The following is a 25,110-nucleotide window of genomic DNA, read 5'->3' as shown; positions in this document are numbered from 1 at the left end:
ATAAATGTACAATTTTCGTCGGATTGACTTGAATTTGGTACGCTTGGATGCGGAATTTGACGATGAGTATTCACATACCGAAAATGCCAGGTATAAACTCCCATGACAGCTCTTCATACACACGTATGCACGGCTTGCACGCGTTTTCGGCGCGATATACGCTGAGTGTTATTGTATTTATTGCGACTTATGGTCCACTTGTAGACGTTATTTGGATATTGATAAATCGTAGGGACATGTGCTCATTACAGAAACAATCTATAGTTGTCTATTTATTAGTAGAACTCGAAATATGGACTACATTACTGAACATGAACAGTTGTTTGCATTGCAAAGCCGACAGCTATGGAAAGACACCTTTAAAAAGGCTTCTTTGACTCAATTTTGGACAAATGTGCACTGGGCAGTCGATGGAGCATAGTCTTTCAGATCTTTGCTAGCAAGCTGCAACAGCTCTTTTGCCATTTCCAACCACATACCTGAGTAAATCTGACTTTTCAACCCTGACGATGATCAAAAGAAGTATCGCAATAGACTTCAACCGGTAGATGACATCAGATGTAGGCCTACATTAACAACCATAATTCCGGAATTCGATAAACTTGTCAAGCAAGTTCAAGGACAAGGCTCTAATTGAGTGTGTGTTGAGTGCAAAACAGTGCTTGATTTTTTCGTTGATACCGTATTAAACTCTCTTGGATAGAAATCAAAAAACCTAATTTTCGTTAATATATAGCTTGAGTCCGCGGATATATAGGCGAGCTTGAGAATAGTCCGCGGGCCAAAAAGGTTGAGAATCACTGTAAGTAGGTAGCGCCCAATTCGACGTCGCTTTCGCCGCCAGGAGGAGCTAGCAAGCATTTTGGCATGTTTGTTTCATTTGACCGTTTATAAATCACAATCAGGTGATGATGGGCCGTCTACAACGGCTGGCCTATAAAGTAGGCTACTGTCTTTAAAATGTCAAATGATAAGTTCACCGACAGTGCAAACATCTACGATACAAACGAAATGCAGGTTGCAAATTAAATTTTTGACTTTTGACCTAATTTTGACAAAATTTTGACTGTTTTTGACATGTGAAAAAAATCGACGAACTCATAAAATAATATTAGGAATTATCACTTGATTGTAAGGAAGTTTTAAACGTTGCCCTGAATCTCGTCAGGTTGCTTAGAGACGAGTTGTTCCATGGATTGTGCGTAGGCTTGTAGCGCCATCTGCTTGTACAATTATATGCCGTCAGACACTGTCCAGTATGCTAAGATATTCATTACTCAATATACCATGGACATGTGGCGTTCAGATGGTACATTACGACTGCCAGTTGGCATGAGTTCACACGCTATCAGATAAATCCATATATGTGGCAGTCAATAGCAAAACGAAATCGGGCAATTCTCGTATAATGTAATGCAAATGCTGCTCACAGGGTATGCTGGTGAAATCTACTAAATTAGAAGAAATGTTGAGCTACATCTAGCGGCTTTGCGAAGTAAAATGTAAATCGACTTGAAAATATATTCGAAAATTGCCACGCCAGTCACGAGACAGTCCGTATTTTAATACGTCATTCAAGTCTTTTTAGGGCACGGACTCGAGTCAATGCTAGTCAACCATAAAACGTGACTCGAGTCCGGCTAGATGCAAGTCATGACTCATGACTCACAAGTCACCGCAACACAGGTCAATACACGTATGGTCGGTGATATCGCCTGGATATCTAAATATCGGCCCTCAGAACACCAGACGAAGTTAACTGACGATTGATCTAATCAGCTGCTGGAGGCGTAGCTCATAACGTTCATGTTTATGATATGAGGATTTTAAACTGTCGTAGGCATACATGTATACATGATTCGTGGTGAAATACATACATAACATTTTACAGCTTTGCTGATATTCTTGACTACGGCGAAAACAAAGGTGATCGCGTTGCGTATACTATACACTCGCACGGTTTTCGATAATATGTTGAAGCCGTTCATCTTAATCATCCAGCCGATTGTCGGTTCTTCTACGGATTGCATTCGCTCTGTGGGTAATACGTTGGCGGACTGCTTTTTTGAAGCAAGCAGTTTGACGCTTCCGGTGGTGACGTCACAATTATCACGTGCTCCTGGTCGCAACATACGCCACAGCAACTGAATGCTGCATGTACAATATTGATTATCATGGCGATAAAACACGCCACTGCTATAGCTGCATCAAATCCAGTTATTGCTTGACTGCAACCTGTCGAAGAGGCCGCTGCGAATGCAGACATGATGAATCCCGCGAACATTGCAACCGGGGTGATAATCGCCATCGTCATATTTGCAACATACATGCATCTCGATGGTTTCTGTCCAACTTTAATGCCAAGAGCACCGGTCGTCACCAATAGCACCCCGCACCATATTCCTGGAGAAACGAAGTTAATATACGTTCCTTCGCAATATATGCCGCTGACATGGAGCTCATGTTCACGGTGATGCACACTAGATGTGAGAATCACTGCAACTGAGCCGAGTAGAATCATCAAAGCACCGATACCGACTTCCGTTACTCCAAATCTGAATAAGACCGTACGATACTTAGATCTTTTTCCCTTTGATGTAAGCCGATGCTGGAACTCGGATGATTGCAATGAAGATAAATCGATTGTGTCAGACTGTTGCGATAGCAAAGTATTGTAGGACATTGTTGAAAGTAACGATACCTATGCTGCATTAAATATCGATGCGATGTAGAATATTTAGTCTGCGGATAGTTCTAAAAGGAATACGATAGTGTTAAACGTTAGTGATCGCACAATAATAATGAAAAACATATTAATGGCGTCATGTATTTTGAAATCAGAAACTAAAACTAGAACATGGACTAGGTTGGCCGTCAACTATCCAGCTAGATTGCTGGTTGCGGCAAATCTGATTAAAAACCTTTGTCGCGAGTCATTTTTGTGGTAGTTGCGCAGCTACCAGCGGTTTACTAGCAGCTGATTGTCAATGTGGAAATATTTCTATGGCTTTTGATTTCTAATATATACAGATTACTACGATGACAGACTATATTTCAAACGTATATTGATTATTGCACTAATTGTTCCATCGCTGATGAGTCAAAACTTCGCATGACCGTAAAATGCTATGATATGTTTTATTCTCTTGACTCACTGAGCTACAACTAATCACTTCAATCTGCGCGTTGCAAGTATATCTTCGCTTGAGTAAAACTTTTGTTTATTGTGGTGGATTCTCGGATACGCGGCCCCAAAGGAAATGAAACGTACAAATATTTCATTGTCTGGGTCCGCTGCAGGAGTTGAAGTGACCTTGTAACCACCATCGCTTGTACTTTCACAAAGCTTCCTGACCTATAACTCAAAACTCTACCCTATGATAATCTCAATGCAATGACTAAAAGGGGCACAATATGCTAGCGTCAAAACATTGCTCTTTCAGGAAGTAGCAGCTAAAGAGCCATGGCTGAGATACATCCTGTGCTATCCCAGCAAACACAGAATATATTGCAGATATATTTTGTATATGACTCAACTACTTCAAAATATATCTAGTCATATGTATTGTTTATATAAATCTGTCGACACATTTGCACATATATAGGACATCTTCAAAGATACCTGTATGACATTGTCATGATATCTTGCTTGACCCTAGATGAACCCTGACCCTAGGTAACCCCTGACCCTGGTTGGGTACCTGGACCTGCCACATCCTGCACTGCCCTTATCAATGAAGACTGACTGATGATTTTACAAATCATGCATGGCTTTGTTCGTGTATTAAATCAGCACAGAACTGCGCAATCACTTCAGCAAATATTGCTGCCTAAGCATAAGTTCGAAATTGTTGTCGGAATTGTCAGACTTTGTGATGACAGCCTTGCTCCTGTTATCTTCTTTATCGCCACCCTATAACATAAATGAGTAAATTACTACAATTTATTATTATCACTGTAGAACAGAAGTCGTTATGTGTTTGGTTGTGGGTAAAATGGGATGGTGATCTAAGTTACATTAACCAAAAGACCTCAAGCCCTCTTTCAAAAGCGACATGACCTTTACTTTTACACTGAAGATATAATTAACGCAGTTACGCTTTCAAGATGAGAAACCAGAACCTGTTCAAGTTCAATAATGCCTGTCATTATAGAGAAGAATTTCATGCTATTGGCGTCATGAAGACGTGCTGCTGGGAACGGATTTCAAAACCTATCGTTTGGGCACGGGGTGAAGATTGTTCTTTACATTATCATTTTATTATTAATATGGTAATAGTTGCCTGTGAGAGGCTGATGTGATAATGATCGCTCATTCCATGTACGGCATAGTAAATATATGCAGTGGTTCGCAAACTGGGGTCTGCGAGACAATTTTTATGACTGCAAAGTACCTTCCAAAAATTCACACGATCCAGAAATTTTCGAATATTTTAATTCCCAGAGTATAAAATTTTTTAGACAGGTTATTGTCTGAACCAAAATCGAAGTTGCTTAAAATTATTTTGTAAACCAACATGAAGTAGAGTTATTCAAATTAAATTTTATTCTCCCCACGAGTGCGAGACAAATGCGACCCGCGGAGGGAAATTGTCACGTAAATTTTCTCGTAAAGTTTGGGGACCACTGATATACAATGTTCTGAAGATGAGCGGTAAGAACAATTCACTAACAGTCCACTCATATCATAAAAGACACAACTGTCACACCACACAATCATCAAACTTAATAACAAAATTACCTTGCAAGATTCAGCAACAGTTAGAGATCTTGCAACCTGATCTTCAGTTCTTTTATCTGGGATCTCGAGGTCAGGATGAGCCGATCTGCATGCTTCTAAAAAGAGATATAATTAGATGAAGATATCCACTGTCCAGTCACAGTCATGGTATATTATACATCAGCCATCAGACAACGAACAAAACTCGTCAACAACTAGAGTACTAAAGTAGATAACTTTGCACATCAGTGACGACATATGACGTCAAACGATTAAAATGTTGAACAATCGAGGCTTTGGCTCAACTTTTTTTTACGGTGATTACGTCCAATTTCCGTCAATAACCGTTGATAACTTACGTCTTATAGTCTTTTCAAGTGTCACTCTTGCTTTTTTGACCCTTAAGACTAGGATTCCCATACTTTCTTTACAGCTATGCTGGTCATCATATTTTCGACAGTTTCCGGCAATTGTACACCCCGGAATCCCATTAAAGCGGCTACCTGTAACAACATTATATTAGTGGTACACAATACAGATGGTACTGCCTTGCATTAATGGTTTGCACCAGAATTAACAGTGACATTTATGGGCATTCTAGATAAAACCATCCACACCATAAATTTCATGGTCACGCTCCTCAAATGCTTGGTTGACTTTGCGATTTCGCAATAAATCATATTGGCAATTCAAATTTGGATAATAGAACTAATTTCGAGAAGGACCCCTGCTGTGTCTGAAAATGATTCCTTGGTGTCGGCGGACACCCCTGATTTAGACTGTCAATCGCTTTGTTCGAATGAGAAACAAAAACATACCAGTTCAGACTTTGCCGTTGTTCAAAGGTGTTCCAGCTGTGACAAGGTTTCACAGGGATCTTCAATTACATCTTTCAGCAAAATTGGGGCACTCGATTGAGGTCTTTTGGAGTAATTGTCGATATGATGTCTGAGGAAATCCATCATCTGGTTTTTCTGCAACTTTATGTCTTTGATACACAAGCTAAAAAGGATTCGATTACAAGGAAGTTCGATTGATCTTCCTATGTGATAAACTTACCATTACTTTATGACAGGCCGCGTTGTTGATGGTCAAAATTTTGTAGTTCAGCGATGATTTCAAATGAAGGAGCATCTGAAAAACAGCGAGACTTTATTTTCAAATTCGAGAACGCATCAAAGTGCTAGGAACTTACTGCAGGACTTAGATCTCTGGCCGTTACATTCAATGATGGGATTATGCCATTCTTGAACACTCTTTTCGCTAATGATGGCAAACTTGCGTTGCGAGCATCATTGATATCACTCCTGCTTGCCAGAATCATAAGATGACCGCATTCTTGAAATTGGCATGTCTTGTATCTGAATACTTGGATTACGTTTCTTCCTTGCAGGAAAAACATCATCTACAAATTATAAACGTTTTAAATATATGTATACCATATTGCACAGAATAAAAGGGTATACCTTGACCATCAGTTGACGCCGAACTATTCGAAAATTGTTTGTTCCGCTGACGTTTTTGTTTTGGCCGCTGCGCTTCATTTTCAGTCCAGACTATGACAAAGAGCCACTACTCTCCGCAACTTTTATCATATCACTAAAAGCTACGTTCCGTACATCTAAAACAGATGGATAATGTAGATGGCAAGGTAGGCCCACTTGGTGACTTGGAAAACAGTACGCTAATTCTGAGTTTATAACTTACTGGATGAGCATTTCATCTGTATCTTTTATACAGAGACCAATTGCGATTATCATATTATGGTTGCTTTTTGTTCTTGGCCTTACCGTGCTATTTGCATTCTTACGCAACCACCAGCCATGCAATTCTATTATAGATACAAACAATTTCGCACAATTCATAAGATATAAGCTAGGAATCAATGAGATCACTTCTACATTGGTTTTCCAGCTTTTATGTATTACAGCAACAGCAACCGGTTGTTCTTGTTCAACAAAAAGCACAACAGCAAATGATTGCTCGATTTATTGATCGACTAATACCCACCTATATTCATTTACAGGTACAGCAAATCCTTCACTATGATTATATAAGAAGCATATATAAATTACCTTGCACAGTGAAGTTTTCGGTATTCTTATATAGAAATATGCTTGGATTAGCCTCGATTAACTGCGATTTCCCTGAACGCTACTAAAACCAAAACGACAACGTTATCTGCACTGCAGCCGCCATTATCAGAGCGCTTCTGTCTTTTGTCTGACGGTTTGAAACCTGCGCGCCGCAACGGGTGTTCGCGTGGGGAGAAAGTGCCTCAAGCCATTGAGTCACTCGGCTACGACGACTAGACGGCGACACTACGGAGTACGGATCAGAGATGCCACTGAGATATCTTGGAAAAACCCAGATTTGGACGTTGAAAAAACCCAGAAAAACCCAGATCCTATATTTCACTCAAATTAATATTATATATAGCTGCAAAACAGTGACTGAGAGTCATCAATGACAGTTATACGGACATAGAAGAAGTTTTAGCGCTTGATTTTGAAATCCCAACTGTTCATTTTCATAGTATACAATACATTTTGCTCAGTTAAATAAGTAAATTCATCGAAATATGATGTTTTCCTCTCGCCACATTGCTACGGGCATTCGGTATGGAGGGGGGGGGGTCAATACGTAGTTTATTATATATTCGTAATGTTTGTCACAATGCTAATCCCCATCTATGATGAGGATGATTTTAGGGTATAGTTCCAGTGACTGTGAGCTGACCAGATAGATTAAAAATAGCTTTCGATTCATTAAACCTGGGACAAGCACTTTTATCTGGGATGTTTAGTCGATCATGAAATTAAGGGTACATTTGAGTTTGACAAACCCCTCTCCCTCTGAATAACTTGCCCGGGTGCCCAAACTGTCTCTTTGAGTGTCCCTGTTCAAAGTGAATATACTCTGATGTCAACATGGTAAATTAGTTAGATCAACATTTGGCCTCTCCATGTGCATTAATTGTATACTTTACAGCAGTTACATACTATTTACTGACACACAACGAATTTGTTGCAGCGCTAGTATTCAAGTCCTAAATCCTATTGAATTGAAAAACAAATGCTCCAGATTTGCCTTGTGAAAATGACTTTCTGCGACCTAGTAGTCAGTATTCAATTAAGCTCTCTCATCACGCCAAGACCTCTCATTATAATAGTAAATAGATCTCTTTAGTTTAGACTCAATCACAGTAGAATCTGTCGATATTATAAGATCTTACTAAGCTAATAATCAATTTTGCGCCGTAAAATTGACCTGACAAACATGATGTTGAAAAAAACCCAGATTTCAAGCACAAAAACCCAGAAACCCAGGTGTTGCTCGAAAAACCCAGATCTGGGTGGAAAAACCCAGGAGTGGCATCTCTGGTACGGATGAGCAGCCGGATGGTTTTCAACGTAGCCGGAGTAGATCCGGATTCTGAATTTGCTTTGACAGTCGGATTGTAGCAGGATTTTTCTATTGAACTATCAAATAGTATAGCATTATTTTGGCAGCAGTTTTTCGGGTTACCCAGAATTCATAAGATTTTCAAATTGCCGCCTGGATTCGGATTCCAAAATTTGGGATGGCCAAGAATCAAAATATCTGCAAACTCACGCGAAAGCGGCGTGTGACAAAAGGAAAAACATTCGATCATAGCAATTTACAACGATGTAAATTGCTATGATTCGATAGTGGCAATTATGGTGACATATCACCCCATAAGAGTAAGACATCAATAAAATTGATAGTATAGATAAATTATACCATAAAATGAAACAATAATCGAATTTGATTCCTCACAAATGTATTTTCGGCATTTTGACGAAATTTGTAGGATAAGAAAAAGATGTACTCAAGATACGTTTCCGGACAAGATATGCACAAACACAATTTTGAGATAATTAGGATAACAAAAAGATATCCGAACATGTCCGACATATATCTCGTGTTTGCTGGGATTGTGCATGCGGAGTGTCACGGTAACTTTGATACTCAGCAACAGGAATACGGCTCGATGTGGCTGCAGCTGCTCAGATATATGACTCAACTCCACTTGATAAAAGTGCGCTCGTCGCGTAAACACCCGGCTGATTGATAGCTAACGTAACGGGTTTTCAATGAACTTTGGTGGCCTGATTTACTCACCGACACGAAGTGAATGAATTTCATGTACTTGTTAAATCAAACGAAACATTCTGCGTCGGACGCGTGAAAACGATCACTGTGTTTCAGAAGTGGTGACAGTAGTGAGTGTTGTTATATAAGAAGCAGTAACGCCATAAATGCCTACTCAAATGCAAATAGTAGAAGAAGGACCGTAACTACAGCACCCCAAACCACGCCACGACGCACCAAGACACATGAAGTTTTAGGCCATGTAAAATGCGACTTCAAGAAGTGTGCCAGAACGATCGCAAGCGAGAAAACCTTGGCCGAAAAGGACTGCCTTTATGCTGACCGAAAACTTCGATATATATACAATTATAATTGTCTATATAGGCTCCGCAATGGCTGGCGCCGAATGTTCCTATGTCCTGGCAATCTGAACCCCACAAGACAAATGCAATCCCGTAGAGAAAAATTATTTGCAAGTTACGAAATGCCAATTTGAAATCGTGTGCATCTTTTAGTTTAGTACGTTTGGGTGATTTCAATATCGTTTGCCATAGCATAAAGTTACTGTGAAAACGTATATTGTGATGTGTGGTCTGGGGTGCGAAGCCCCCAGAAGTTTGCTTTATCATCCTATGGGGGCGCAAGACCGACGTTTTTTTGGGGGGAGGGGAGGGCTGACGAAGTGCTGTTTCGGCCCGAGTGGAAAGATCAATTATCAATTTCAAAGACCTTTCAACAGTGTAAAAATTTAAACTTCGAAAAGTACGCAAAGAATTAGTTTCACAAGTAAATTTGGTCTAGGGGTACAATGATTTATTCGATGGTTGTTGTTGTTTCTGATGTTTTTTCTTTCGACTACAATGGCCATACACTAGGCCGATATTCGCTATTATCTTTCCATATCTGCCGACTTGTAGCACAGCCCACTTCTAGGTTTCTTAAGACACCGCTCACGCGGAGTAGATGGCGATAAGGAGCCTGGATAGACCTCCAACATTTGGATGGGAATTCTGGAGTCGACCTCGAACCGACAACTCATTGATGTTTCAGCAGTGGATCATACCCTACTCTATCTCGTCACCTAAGAGGTTACTTTCTGAACCCGCTTTTTGAAATGTCATCAATCCGGAATGATTTTTATTCACTCTTGTAATTGTGATCTCTTCGAAAGGGGTAGTATTGTTAAGCGTCTTTTGCCTCTGTCCAAATGATATTGAAGTCCTTAGATATCTGAATTTATAGTATATACAACAGGGGTCTCAAACGCAAATGCACTTGCGGGACAATTTCCTAGTTTTTGATGGCGCCGCGGGCCGCAGTATTAAATAGGGCTATTCTATGTATTTCCAAGGGGGTCTTATTTGACGGACCTTACAGATGGGCATTCCATACACATCGTGAAAATGTGATTTACTATTGTAATATTTACGCTTGCCACTTGTCATATTTGTAAATATTTGAAGAAACTTCTTGATTTATACTTGACAAGATTTGTCGAAATAATGAGTTATAGGCACCATGCAAGAAGACAAATGCATCATGACCTCGTAAAAACTGTCGCGTATTAATTTTGTAGCTAGCGGACATTTGACGTGCCACATCTATAGGTGGGAAATTTTAGAACGTAACAAAGACGAATCTGATATCAGAGCATTTGAGCAGTTTAGCCTAATATGGCAATGGTTTCCATACCGACCTGCTTCGATAGCTAAACGCTACGGGTAATCTCACATTTTAGCTGATCTTCCAAAGCATGGTAGCGAAGTTTGTGGGAGCGAAGTTTGATGAGTAACTTCAGGTTTTTGCCGTAGTTTTAGAGTGCATTTTAAGTTCTCAAATCAGAAATAAGATATGTGCAAGTTAAATATTGTCGAATACTTGAAAATCCATAATGCCGACAGGGGCCGTGTGTTTGAGACCACTGGTATACATGTACATTAGGGTTGTTCAAAATTTGGAAAATGTTTGGAATTCTGCGTGTCCATCGCTTATTCTGTAGATTATTGTTAAAAAACAATAATGGGCTTGAAAGAAGCTCGCAGGAGAGCCGCTAACATTTGTCTAAATGCGTTTGAAAGTGGCCGTCGGCGAGTGGGCGGGGAATCGATGAAGTGGGCGGGCAAAGAGAAGCCATTAATCCTGATTGGTTGAAGCCGGTAATAATAAGCTAATGATTGGCTGAAAGACCGACTTTGTGAACACTGCTGGTAACGATTTTTGCGTGCTGTTGTGCAGTCGTTTCTGTTGGTGGCATTACGGACATGATATATTGCCTTTGTTAATGTTGTCACCAAGAGTCCATAGTACAACATCGCAACCACCTAAGTTAATATCTACCTGCAGAAAGTGCTATGTATTGCACAGGTGCTCTCGCTAGTTGAGATACGAATAAACTAGATGCATGCATATTGCTAGTTTGCTACCTTTCCAAAAGTTACTGACAGTGAGTGAAACTCAAAAAAATTTACCACCAGGAGTCAACATCTCAGTAGTACTTGTTATGACTGGTCGACGTCTCACCCATAAACAAACGCATATTACACTTTTTATTCACAATTGAATGAAGGCGAAAAGCACTATTTACAAAAGACATTAAAATCAGACATTGCAGATCAGTGTTGCATTGTCAGGCACAAGTTGCAGATTACAGGCTTTTGATTAGAGTTGACTTCCTGCTGTCTCCAAGTGTCTTCCTATGCTGTTCCACAGCTTGAAGCAGACTTTCTCTTTGTTGTTCATTGTCGGTCAAGATTGCAGCATAGTCTGTGCTTAGCTTTACACCTCGTTCTGCGGCATCATTAACGACTTTGACAGAACTGATGTAGGAGCTCATTCTGGTGTAGGAATCTGATAAGTGCCAAACATCAACCGGTTGAGCTAGCCACGCCCCAGAGCATTCAAAAACATCAAATATGTACCACGACTGTGGCCCAATAAAATCAGACAAAGTAGTGTCCTTGTTGATACGTACAGTTGCATTCAACGAGGGCGGGCCTCTCCTGAAACTTGAAGTTCGCTCTACCTGTAGGAGCGTCTTTGCCATATTTTCTCGGGTTTCATTGCTTTCACTCGGCGAAAACAAGGCATATACAGCGGTTTCCTCCACGATATACCAGTCATGCTTTAAAAGCTTTTGTGAAGCAGCTTTGGAAACTTGTTCATCATGTTCCTTGTAACTCAACATGTCCTGGATGAATCTCAAGTCATTACCGGCTGCATCACGACCGATGCTGGAAGCAACCCAGGCAAGGATATAGAAGAGAACTAAAAATAAATTGAAGCGATGCAGCAGTTCCACTTCTTCAGATTTGTAATGTAACTGATCAGCCCACATGAACATCTTCTGAGCATACAGAATTGTGCCCATCCACCTTGCATGGTGTGTTGCACCAGGTTTGTGATGATGTATATCTCCATCTGCACCGAGAAGAGCAAGAGCATTAGTCACACATTGTTTGTAGTCATCCCGTGTGAAGAAATCTTTTCTGGCGAGTAGTAGCTTGAAGTTCTCAACTGTCATTGCTGCTCGTTCTTTAAAGCATATAGGAATAGTCAGAGTCTTGAATTGCTGTTTTCTGTCAAGACTATTCCAGCTCTTCTTAAGGTGGGCAAACCATGTGTTCTCTGGTCCGGTTGTTGCTTTTCCAAATAAACATTTCCAGACGTCTTTGACTACTAGCTCATACACATGGTGCCGACACGCATGGTAAAAAACCTTCTTTCCTAGAAGGTCCTCAAGGATCTTCGCTGCACCCTTCTTCCAGCCGCTGTTGCTTGCTGTGGTGTCAAAAACCAAAGCTGTTACAGCATCTTGTATATCCCACTTTTTAATCATGTCGAAAGTAGTTTTAGCTTGTGTCTGACCTGCCGCATTTTGTATCTTCTGAATTCCAAGTAGTTTTCCTTCCGAGTATTGAGGTTGACAAGATAGAACAATTGACAAAGCTTCATATCGATTTCCTAATCTATCCTCTGTGAGCTTTCCATCCCAATGAATGGCAACATGCTGTGGTCTATTTTCGGCAAATTTTTCCAAAATGTCCTGAGATATTTCCAGGCGATTTGTTTCCCTGGCTCTCTTCGTTGAAGATCTTGACAGGGAGAACATGGCTATATCTCCTCCACAAGCCTTAATAAATGCTCCCATCAGCATCGTTGCATCGTTGTCAGTTACTTGCAATCGATCCAGAGCTTGGGAAACATGCGTATTTTTCATAATATTTTTAGGTGCCATCAGTTTAATGGATTGGGTCGAGGTGCCAAGTCCAACATCAGCATCATAGTCATAACTCGAACTCAAACTGTCACCCTCTTTTGAAGATGACGATGATGCTAAAACAACATAGTCACAACTTGAGTCGTGTGAAACGTTTTCAACAGTTTGATCTGCAATGGCTGCTGTTTTCTTTTAGAGGTCTTCAGCCAGAATTTTGTCTCTTCCCAACATTATTGACTGGCGAGATTGCCGTTGATCTTCATAAAATGCAATGTCTTCAAACTTTCTTTCATGTGATGGATAAATGTCATTTTTTATTGTTGTTATGGCATCTCTACTTCCAATATCCCACAGCTTGTCCAAATCATCAGTGAATTTTCTCCTCTTACCCTTGGGATCACTTTCCTGTTTCGGATTCTTCTTCAGATCACGCCATCTTTCGTGCAGGTTTTGAAGTGATTGCACCACATGTGATTTCTGCATTGTCGCAATTCTCGCCATTTTCCACACTGTCATTACATCATCCACCACCACAGTACATAGTTCATGAGTAGGGGTTGACTGAGGACAATGCTCTTTCAGATGCAGCAAGTAACTCATTACTTCTCGTATAGTAGGTAATCTCGAGCCACAGATGTAATCGCAAGTATATCCGACCAAGTACTGCTCAGATTTGGATCTTGTTCTTCGCTGCGGCATGTGTGCAATTGTGCGCTCGCTGCGCATGTGCGCCGTTTTGCCTCTGCCATGACTGCACTATTGTTGCTCCAAAGCATAAACTACTGCTATCGACTCTGAAACATTCAAAGAACACGTGTTACAGTGTACTACTAATGACTCATCAACACACAACGCGCTTGTACAGAACCACAGCCGCTACTAACAGACTCTAACTCAGCAAAACAGACTTTCAATTTAGTAAAGCGAAGCTCCCGAATCCGTGTCAGCTGTTGCAGTAATCAGTGAAGCTTAGCCGATTACCCAATCAAGAACCGTGGTTTCGTGATTGCCCGCCTCTGCTGTCGGTTGCCCGCCCACTCTTCAACAACGACTTTCAAACGCATTTAGACAAATGTTAGCGGCTTTCCTGGGAGCTTCTTTCAAGCCCATTATTGTTTTTTAACAATAATCTAAAGAATAAGCGATGGACACGCAGAATTCCAAACATTTTCCAAATTTTGAACAACTCTAATGTACATTGTAGAATCACAACGTCTTACCTTAGACAACGATGCCTATTTTGAATTCGGTTAAATTTTCAATTCATTGGTTGAGCCAGCGTAGTACGCTGATTACCGACGTCCTACCTGTATGGTCGGTGTGATGTAGGCTGCATTGTGCTTTCAAGAATGTATTTACCAGCACAGAACGTATTCCATTTGCGACCGAATGATATCACCGACGTGTCACGAGGCTTTCTCAATAGTGCTGAATGATTATGGTCTGTATCCTCTCGACACAGCAAGATTGCCACACCGTTTTAGCAGAAGGTTTGTATATATCACATTCATCCAAAACTGAAGACGCATAGCGGAATTAATCCCGATCTGCAAAAACCCGCTGTGAACAATTGACACGAAAAAGGTATACTACATCGTGCGAATGATTTAATATGACAATCATTAGATATGCTATACTGTAAGGATGTCGTGAACGTGAGGTTCACGAATTCACGTTCGCGTTCTGTGGGTGAACCTCACAAATTTTGAAGTTTACGTTCACAAACGAAACTTAGTAGGTTATACACTGTGAACCTTTTTCATATAAAAACGAACCTTAGTAGGTTCTACACTGTGAACCTTTTTCATATATTACATTTTCCACGCCATTATGACATCTTTGGTTGAAAGCAGTGGCGGCTCGTCCTATAGGGCAACTGGGGCATTGCCCCACCTAAAATTCTGTTCAATAACAATTTAACCATTTATAGACGCACAGCGCTCAATATATATCGAGATCACAGCGAAACCCGCGTTCTTCTTGTGCTTTCGCTTGCAAATGCCCATACATAGCGAAGTCTCCGCGAAAATCGAATTCTCTGCTGTGTTTTCGCTTTGTGAATGCCTAGCCGGGGCTTGCCCCGGTAGCGCTCATAACAAGCTTTCACTATCTATTCTCTCAAAGCTGCGCACAATTAAGAAACGTTGCTTTACTCTCTACTATTCGTAAAATGGCCGAGCAACCGGGGCAAATATGCTTGCTCGCCCCTAAGGTGTGATGTAACAATCGTATCTATATCTGAACTCGGATACCGTGATATGCGTTGAGTCGACCGTTGCTGGTACAGGTCGATTTTGATGGTGTTTCACACCATGATAATTCTTGAAACTTGGTATGTCATGTCGTGATGGTGGTATTTAACACTGTCCTAAGTTTCAGGGTTTCTACTCAAAGTTTAGGGTAGTAATTCCGTTTCCAAAGTCGAGTGTGTGCTGGTCGGTCATGTATCGCAAACATATTTCACGCAAAGCCGGTATTGGTCTCCATTGATTTTAACGATACTCCTTAGCTAGATCCGTCATGAACTTTTACATGGTATATCTTGATTTTAGTATCGAACGCTGTGCCAAGTCTCAAGGTTGACACTCAATGATTATGGCAGCAATTTCGTTACTAAGTTCGAGTATGGTAGAGATGTGCGCTGATCTGACACTTAGGGTGGGTTTCAAAAAGTTGTCTTAATTTAGACCTGGCTTAAGGCCAGTGATTGACTTGCTCAAGACGCCAGACGTCGGCGGTCTTAATTCGGTTTCAAATGTCAATTTGGCGCCGCGCTCGGCCAAGTCCGTTAGTTGCGAGTAATTACTGTCTACTTCGTCGCTGTAGCGAGTTCAACACGGAACCGAGGCCAGTTGTTATTGTTTTGAGTTGCTTGCTGATGCCGTATGGTATGGTAGCGATGCAGTGAAGGAATACGGAATTGCTTGAGTTGTTGAAATTTACGGACGGACGATCAGAACGGGGATCAAGTGCTAGATTTACCGTTATGTGTTTAAATAAGACACAAGGTGATCATAACTATGTAAAAAAAGAGAAACCAATTTGTGAAAATGAGTGTTTGATCTTATCTAAAAATTGATGTCACGTATACCAATAATGTCAAAAAATAGGCTAACTTGCCCCCGGGCAGTTGCAAATTCAAAACTTCTAAAATATAAAACGTGCATGTTAATTCAAATTCAAGCATATCGCAACAACTGATTATAAAGGAAGAACAACAAGCATTTAATTTACATCACGTATAAGCAATCGTGGGTCAGATAAGTCCCAAAGGTCCCCTTTGCAGGAATGGCGAACCCCAAGATGAACATGCGATATTTGGCAAGAATGGGAATAATCACCGATTTGGATAAATGCATAGCATTTTTAAGAAAACACCGTTTACTGGCCTCCAGGATGGACTGCCAAAGATGTGGAAGCATAATGACCGAGGAAAGAACTTCCTGTACAGCCGACGGAATCCGATGGCGATGTCCGGACTCAAAGTGCCGGACTACGACCGCTATCCGCAAATATTCATTTTTTGAGAAGAGCAACTTGGGGCTCATCCAACTGGTTATACTAACGTACTATTGGGCTTCTCGTACTCCACAACGACGAATCTCTTTTGAGGCTGAAATTTCAAAAAGAGCAATAGTAGACTGGGCCAATTTCTTGCGAGAAATATGCTCTGCAGACCTCATAGATAGGAAGGGGCCTATCGGCGGACCGAATAGCGAAATTGCAGCAGATGAATCGGTGGTCGCTCGTAGAAAGGCAGGCAACCGACAAGGCCGTCCAGTGAAAGCGGTGTGGATCTACGGGGCCGTAGATCTCGTCTCTAAAGAAGCTTTTGTAGAACTGGTCCCAGAGTCAGGTAGAACGACGGAAAATCTGAAAGAGATAACATTGCGCAATGTGAAAGCAGGAACAACCATCAGAACCGACGCGTTTTCTTCATATCGTTCTCTCAGTGACTGGGGAGGGATGGGGTATAAGCACAGGGTGATAAACCACTCGTTACACTATGTAGACCCGGTGACGCTTTTTCATACGAATCACATTGAATCGTTCTGGCGTCAGGCTAAAGAGCTATTGAAGCTACAAAACGGCGTAAGTCGAAGATTGATTCCAAGTTTTATCGACCAATTCCTCTGGGGGAGAATGTACCCAAAAGAGGATCATTTTATGCGCATACTTGAAGCAATAGCAAATAATCCAAAATACTATATGGGAAGTGAAGTTTGAAACCTCCCTGATGCCAGTCAACTAACGTTTAACATCAAGAATAGACCCTACAAAACATTGAGTTACTTGAAATCAAGATATCAAACAAATTATTATTATATTTTACAGAAATTGTAATATAATAATAGAAAGTCCTATTTTTAATTGAATGAAATTGCCAGCCGTACCCCTCAGTGGAGAATGGAATTCATTTCTGTTATTGGTTATCACTACAATAATGTTATTTATGCAATTATTCTACTGCATATCCGGTTTGAAGAGACGAAAGTACACTGCAGTATAGCTAATGCTTCGAGCACGAATATGCCCTCAGGCCATGAAGACGGTTTAATGTATGCATCGACCACGGATATGCCATCAGGCTATGAAGACCGAGCTGGGACGATAACCCAGGCCCAACTCGGTCGGCTGCCTAGAGAATTACCAAAAGACTGGGCCAGACTGAATTCGTCGGTTTGGGAACATATATCACTTTCACAGTGTTGGGAAATTAAAAATGTGACTCATAATTTTACAAATCCGGGCCTCTTTTTTTCGTCGACCTTTGGATATGTCAAAGCCGAAAAGATCACATTGCAAGAATACTTATATCCAACCGGGAAATACTGGAATAGCCTTGACAAATTTGAACATACCTGTGTTTGTGGGCGCGAAAAGGAATACATCACTCCTGATTTGAAGCTCAAGGCCCTGGAATCAGAAATAGTTTACGTTAGACCGACAGGCCACAATGTCAGATTGGCCTGGCGCTTTTCTGAAACATCAAGAAACATTCGAGATTGGAACCCGCTTGGTTTATATCAAATAGCAATTATGAAGTACAAATTGAAAGCCTTGAAAATGTTTGCTAGTTATTCAAGTATCAAAATCAGTTGTATAACTGAACAAGTTAGAACCGAAGAAATAATGAGACAGAGAAATATATACAATGATAGTTCTACCGACTTCGTGGACTGTGTCCGCTTATGGCAATTTTTACAGTGTACTATCTGTACGGTCAGAGGACTGGTAGTAAGTTTCGAGCCACACGCAAGCAAGATAATACTGCAAGAAGAAGATTCAACAAGGAACCTTCATGTCACATTGAACAAAGAAATGGATTTCGCACCTGGATTACGCAACTATCATCCTTCAGCCCCCGTATGGTTGAGAGACATGGCAGGCGATAAGCCTACATTGCCAAAAAATATGATCTGGGTCTATCCTAGCTACATTAATAAGTACGGTTTCGAATATCGCGATGGGCCTACACCAACGAAAATAGCAGGAGCTCTGCCAATATACCTACAATACCCTTCCATGTTGAAGCAGGATCAATCGTGTATCAGAAGAATTCAAGGCAATAGGGCTATCTGCAATGATCCTGTTGGAGGTTTGAATATGAAATTGGCGTTTTGGGATCAAATTAAATACGATTCACAGTCAAATGAGAGAAGGTATCCTGGGAAACCATTTGTAATTTTAGGGGGGAAGAAGACTGGATTGGAACAAAGCGACTCCACACTACCAGGAAAATCTAGAACCAGACGATTGTTTTTTAGCCTTTTTGTGTTATCGTTCTCTGTAATTTTAACGTTGGCTGTAACGTCAAACCTTCAGGGAGTTCTGAACAAAAATATGGACCAGCTGACTTCTCAGATGAACGCACGATTCACAAAAATCGAAAATGATTTGAAGACAGTGGCAGACGGATTAAATGATCTCTCACTTATTGGAATTGCACGCGCCCAGAAACTTAATCAAGTCATTGTGACCAGTATGCGTCGAGATGCAGCAACTGAGGAAAGATTTAAAACTATTACAAATATGATTTGGACAAATCGTAATATGATAATTGCTCAAATAGACAGTTACTTGTCTACAATCCAAACAGTACAAGAAATGACACTTGCAGAGCTGAGTTTGAATCAATTAGTTATGGAGCAATTGCAAAATCTAACTGCGAGACCTATATTCGATAAAAATAAGGCTTATGCTGTACGAATAAAATCAGGAATTTTGAGCCTGCGAGAAATTGCTGAAAAAATCATCGAACTAAAAGATGAGTATGTGAACATCTCCCAAAACCAGGCTTTAGAATTACAGAGTACACGAAAGGAGTTGCAAAAAATCGACAATCAAGCTGAAATCGAAATAAGACACTGGCAAGAGGATTTGAATAATAGCATTTTTATCAATGCATCAAATTTCACGAACAGCAATATAAGTTTCCGCCATCTTGATCAGATAATTGGGGAGGAATTTTTCGACGACGTTGGAACTGCAGTCGAAACCTTGGCAAACGGTACTTCGACAATTTTACAGAGTGTCGCGAACGGCGCGAAAACTGTAATCACAGAAGGAGTACACGGAATAACTTCTATCCTAGGAGCAGGGACACAAGCTTTGTTTGGTGACATTGGAAGTATAGTCTTGCCCATAGTGGGAGTGATTGCAGCCATAGGCATATTGATTTGCATGATCAAAATCTATCCAGTAATATTCCCGAACAAAAAGAGGATCCATCGTGAAATTCAAGGAAGAAACAATAGATCTGAAATGACCACGTATACAGCTATACTCGCTCCAACGTACCATCAAAGATAATATTTGGAAACAAAAGGTAAAATGAAATATTTCTATTAACTGATACCCCTACTATATTTAGATTTAAGCCTAAAGTGTATTGTTAACCGACAATCGTGAGATCATGAAGATAAAGATCTTCTGGGAGTCGATAATTGGGATCATGTGGATTCTAATCAATTTGAGTCAAGGTAAAAAGGTATCTCTTACTGAAATGTCACTAATAAAATTGCAGGATTTAAATGTTTCACGTTGGATGCGGTATAATGAGAGTCAAGTTATATTACATGCCCCGTTACATAGGTTATTTGAACTAGATACACCAACTACTCCTAATTATGGGCACATCGAAATGATTACAGGACATAGCAGTCAATTTGGAACAGTCAAAACCTTTGGTCAGACACTGCAAAATAATCTTGGAAGAAAAAATCAACATAACGTATATTGGGAGGATCCTTTAACCTTTGAGCAAACCTGTATTTGCCGGAGGAAGATTCACTATATTGAACCACCTCTGGCATATGCAAATTTGTATAGAAAGATCAGATACGTAAGAGCAGATAAATTTAATGCGCGTTTCATTTTTCGTTGGGCTGAAAATAATATAACCTTACCAATATCAAATCCCCGAAATGCACACACTCCCGTAATGACAGTATACAAATATCTAATCATAAATTTGCTCATAGATTATCGAGTAGTGATTGCCAAGTGTGTAAAAATATGGCATCCTGAGAAATTCGAAACCAGCATCTCAATGCGTAATTTCTATGTTTGTACAACTGGAGATCAAAGATTGACAAAATGTTACGCTTGCCAATTTAAGGGAGAAAACCCAGTCATGAATATAGTGGATACTGGAATATTCATACAAGAACAAGACGGTACGATCAATGATTTTGTAACAAGAAACGACACGGACAGTGCTTTAAATTCTAGCGTACTATACGCTGCCTCAGAAAATAAATGGCCCTCAGGGTATTTTAACAGAGTAGTTTCAAATCGTATATATTGGATTAGAGCTAGCCCGAATATATCTACTGAACTTATAGAAGGGGACGGTGACAACTGTTTTCGTGATGGACCAAATCTTAGACAAACCGGAAGTATTCCAATCAAGGAAACTACACCATCTATGATGGCAAATGACCCAAATTGCCATCGTCGTGTACTGGGAAAGACAAAATGTAATAAGCCTATGGGTGGAGTTGAGGCCAAACTTATGCTTGGAAATCACATGACATATGACCCTTCACTAAATAAACAACAATTTGTGAATGTTCATGGAGGTTTTTTGATGAAAAACAAAGGATTTCGCATTCCCGAATCATTTGAACATAGTAATCAGACCTTCCTTTTGGTATGGAGACATGAAAATACGAATAGAATTGGCCAAATACTACGTGAAAGTTGGTTTCAAGCACGAGAAAGGGTAGTTACCATTTTCGCTAATATATCCAGACCAATTAACATGATAAGATCTAGATTAAGAGCAATGATGTCTCGCGAACGAAATTTTCCAAGAACGATGAATATATTATCGAACAAAATCTCCAGACTAAAGAGGGGACTGTTGCCGACAGAAGTATCACGATTAAACAAAGCATTCAGTCAGATGACTGCAGCTATGATTCTATTGAGAGCGACTATGCGACAGATAGAGCTGTTTGAAATAAGAATTTGTTATAAAGCTAGCTTTCAAAATGGAAGTTTAATTTATGTTCCTTTTGCCTATAAGGAAGCTGTGCCCCGAGGCGATTCGCTAACAACCAGCACACCAGAAACAGATATGACTACATTGAGAAATAGCGAAATTACACCATCTCAAATGACATCATCAGTTGTGGCAAATATTACGGATAATATAGGAATTGGCGCATATACAGTGGTAGAGTCAACAATAGGGACGAAGGTATTGACATCGTCTCTATCGACACCGACTGTTACAATATTGAAATCATCAAACATCACTATTGGGAGAAATCAGACCTATGACGTCACTAGGCCCGAGGCTCTACTATCACAAATACCAACACAGGTAACCTTGTCCGAATATTCAACTAATTCACCGACTACAAGAGAAACTGATCAGCACATGCACATGCCAACAGCAGCATCAGATACGACCATCTTTTCGCCAGAAGCTCAGCGAAATTCAATTTATTTCAATACCACAACACCGTCAATAATACTTCCATATGAGGTAAGTACACAAAGAGTAAGCATTCTTATTACAGGTGTATTTAATACTACGACACAAGCAATGAAGAATACAGATATAATCACAAGAAATGCCACATTCACCCGATCTACAACACATACAACACCGATGTCAATCATGATGGCCGTTACTGCATTATCAAAAGACGACCCTAGTTTTGGAACAAACGCCACAAACTACGAAGAGGACTCAACTATGAAACCACAAATCGGTAAGTGGACTGTAACAACAAATGGAAATGTATCGTTTAGATCAACAAAAGAACCAAAGATAAATTCGTCAACTGAGGAGCCGAGTTTACTCTCGCCCATATCAAACTTATTAAACATGTCGGAAGAATTACAACAAATTTCAACAACCCCAGTGGGAGAACACAGCTCAGTTGCAGAAACCATTACCCAAGAAGATATGCGAGGTAACAACGTTTCGACACAAACTGACTCGAGTCATACAAACAGATTACAATCAAGTGCTCCAACGTTCATAACAAAACACGCAAGTACTGTAGAAATTTCAAATACGTCTCACAAGATTGTAATGAATAATTCTAACAGCTCGGTCAAAGACAACATAAGTATTATTGCCACGCCTGATTCTAGTATACATAGGGTTGGAAAAAGATCCTGGGAGCATACCACCATTTTGGCCAATAGCACGAATCAAAATCCAATTATGACGGAAGAAATAACATTTAGGTCAACAAGCCAACCATTGATGTCAGTTAGAAGAGTTGAAATTGGACCCACGACTGATAGTAGAAGTACTAATTTCAGTGGACAGAGCCCCATGCACGTCACAAGAAATAGTACTGAAGAAAAATTGAACACTAATCACAATACTACGTCTTTAGCATCATATACTACGCAAGCTACAACAGAAACTGGTGAAAAGATCAAACCAACTATGAGAAGTCGGGTAACCCACATGAATATCACTTGGGAAAATAGCATTTTAGCACCAAATAGATCAACCTGGGACACCACTCCCTTAAATCTAAGTAGTTATGAGACTACTATGAAGTATGAGTTGGGCCCTGATCATACTAGAAATCAACAGTTGAGTACCAAGAATATGCCTAAGGCAACATATTTAGCTTTTCAACCTAATGTAAATTCAAGCTGGATGGTATCGCCAAGTGATAATGAAGAAACATTCAATTGGACTCTAGAACTTTACAAATTATCCACCTTGGAGAGGAATTTTTCATTGGAAATAGATTCATACGTCATCTTCAGAACTCATGTCAAGCGTATCAAGGAACTTGCAAATGAAAATCTCTCTGGCATTGTAAGCGCTATTATTATTATAGCAATATTCACTGGAATAATGATATATCTAGTACGAAAATTCTGCAGTCAAAAGAAACAATACAATATGCGTGCCCAACGAAGAATTGTTAAACGTAATGTGAGACACGAGTTGAAAAGGAAAATTCTAGAAGAATTGCAGAATAACTCAGAAATTATGGCATTAAATCATGAAGTGAATGAATTAATCGCATAATGATTTATGTTTAGATTAGTATTCACAGAAATATGAAGCATGAAAACTTGACTAACTATGTGATACTAGTGCAAACGGACTGACACGCCCAAGGCTATGAAGTCGTGATAAGTGGTAAACAACAGGCTTATTACTGTACTGTGGAAAAGATAATTCCTTATTCCTGCAATGCAGTAAATACCATGCTAGCCCGAGGCTGTAACAAGACGGTACTAAGACTACATTGGAAGCTTAACGTGAAAAATGTGAAAGATACACTTACTTTCATATGTGAAACATTATCTCAAGACTGTCGCATAAATACAATGTCTTTTGTAAAACTGATGATATATCCCAAAATAGGCTGGAGTCCATCGCCCCTGTAATAAAGTAGATTCATTTTTCGAAAATGGAATGACAGTGACTATATACTTTATAATAGATATGCGGGCAAAATTCAGTGACGGGTCATTTAATCAGAATTCATTTCTCATCCACTATCCCAAACCTTTTCCTTTCCAGATTACCATATCCTTTCTCAGGCAGGCACTACATCAGATTACTGTGAATTGACACAGTAACATTTACATACATTGGATCAAATGTAAATAATTATAAAAATCATTTATTATCTCATTTCTTGTTTCATTATACTGTAATTCATTCCTTTCGTTATATTTTGGTGAAATGTATATGTTGACATGAAAAATTACTCGGCAACATGGGCATAATTAATAATAAAATTACAAAAACATTCACATAATTTCAAAACCAAAAAATATTTTGTTCTTAGTCTATACTGGTGAATTTAATTTTGAAGCTTTCAATGTTGCTGTTAAATTGCAATGATATCATTTTGGGTGTTCTTAAGGTTAAAAAATCCAAAAAAATACATATATTACAAAAGAGTCTTAAAATTCAGATTCAACAAAAAAAGGTGTTCGCAAAAATATGTAAATTTAGATTTGTGACGATAGAAGATTCCAAAATTCTGTACATAAGGAATATTATTTCTAGACAGCAAAGGCTGACAATTAGGCAACCTTGTGATTATACTGAGAATCCAGGACCCTAGATTATCGAAGACACCTCCTGGGTAAGTATGATGTAAGTATATTTTACTGTTTTCTATCAAGGTTTCGAGACCATATTTAGTAGAAATATGGACAATCTCCTATAAACTGCGAAACCAGGGCAGGCTAATCCATACGAAGCCGAGTAGAAAAAGATACATGCCATTGCGTAAAGCAATAGATAATTGCCCCTCTAGAACTAACAATACTGGCCCTTTATTTTATAACTAATAAAAAATACGACACAATTGGACCAAACATGAGTAGTTTATGCGATCTTCCAATTACGAGATAGGTAGTAAATGTATATAAATTCACGCATCACCATACTGTAGACACAATCCAGTCGTTAATGGAATGGATGTTGGGACACATTGTACAATTCTGGGATCAATTGTAGGTATGTTTTAATAAATTATAGGATTGTGAGAAGAGAGAATAACTCGGCACAGAATCAATAATATTCTGAAGTCGGAGGGCAGCATAT

At 39.7% G+C, this 25,110-nt stretch overlaps 3 protein-coding genes across 4 annotated transcripts in view; 1 reads left to right on the top strand and 2 right to left on the bottom strand.

Annotated features, from left to right (window-relative positions):
- The window catches only part of LOC145435012 (uncharacterized), a 544,696-nt gene that overhangs the window by 498,481 nt on the left and 21,105 nt on the right, over window positions 1-25,110 (bottom strand). The window lies entirely within an intron of this gene.
- LOC145435056 (uncharacterized) lies at window positions 4,741-6,286 on the bottom strand. 2 transcript variants are annotated; one of them, XR_013913679.1, is made up of 6 exons: window positions 6,187-6,286; window positions 5,916-6,125; window positions 5,780-5,854; window positions 5,539-5,722; window positions 5,080-5,223; window positions 4,741-4,836 (listed from the first exon to the last, which is right to left on the bottom strand). XR_013913679.1 is itself a non-coding variant. In XM_080312338.1 (4 exons), exons 1-4 carry the CDS (start codon window positions 6,262-6,264, stop codon window positions 5,600-5,602), a joined length of 486 nt encoding a protein of 161 aa, XP_080168464.1. In that variant the 5' UTR covers window positions 6,265-6,286; the 3' UTR covers window positions 5,413-5,599. The 2 variants fall into 2 exon arrangements, 1 of the variants encoding a protein (XP_080168464.1); XM_080312338.1 differs by lacking the exons at window positions 4,741-4,836; window positions 5,080-5,223 and having other exon boundaries at window positions 5,413-5,722.
- On the top strand, window positions 16,341-17,287 carry LOC145436545 (uncharacterized). Its single transcript, XM_080313906.1, has one exon. It carries the CDS (start codon window positions 16,341-16,343, stop codon window positions 17,277-17,279), a length of 939 nt encoding a protein of 312 aa, XP_080170032.1. The 3' UTR covers window positions 17,280-17,287.

This window comes from Botryllus schlosseri, chromosome 3 (assembly GCF_051294905.1).
Source record: "Botryllus schlosseri isolate E-star chromosome 3, Bs_hap1, whole genome shotgun sequence".
NCBI lineage: Eukaryota > Metazoa > Chordata > Ascidiacea > Stolidobranchia > Styelidae > Botryllus > Botryllus schlosseri.
Note: the sequence above shows the minus strand (reverse complement) of the source record. Positions and strands in the feature narration are given on the sequence as shown.

Coding starts and splice junctions, on each gene's coding strand:
- LOC145435056 (XM_080312338.1), bottom strand. CDS start 6,264: ATGAAGCGCAGCGGCCAAAACAAAAACGTCAGCGGAACAAACAATTTT. Junction 5,855..5,915: donor CCAGAGATCTAAGTCCTGCA/GTAAGTTCCTAG, acceptor GCTGTTTTTCAG/ATGCTCCTTCATTTGAAATC. Junction 5,723..5,779: donor CGGCCTGTCATAAAGTAATG/GTAAGTTTATCA, acceptor AATCCTTTTTAG/CTTGTGTATCAAAGACATAA.
- LOC145436545 (XM_080313906.1), top strand. CDS start 16,341: ATGGCGAACCCCAAGATGAACATGCGATATTTGGCAAGAATGGGAATA.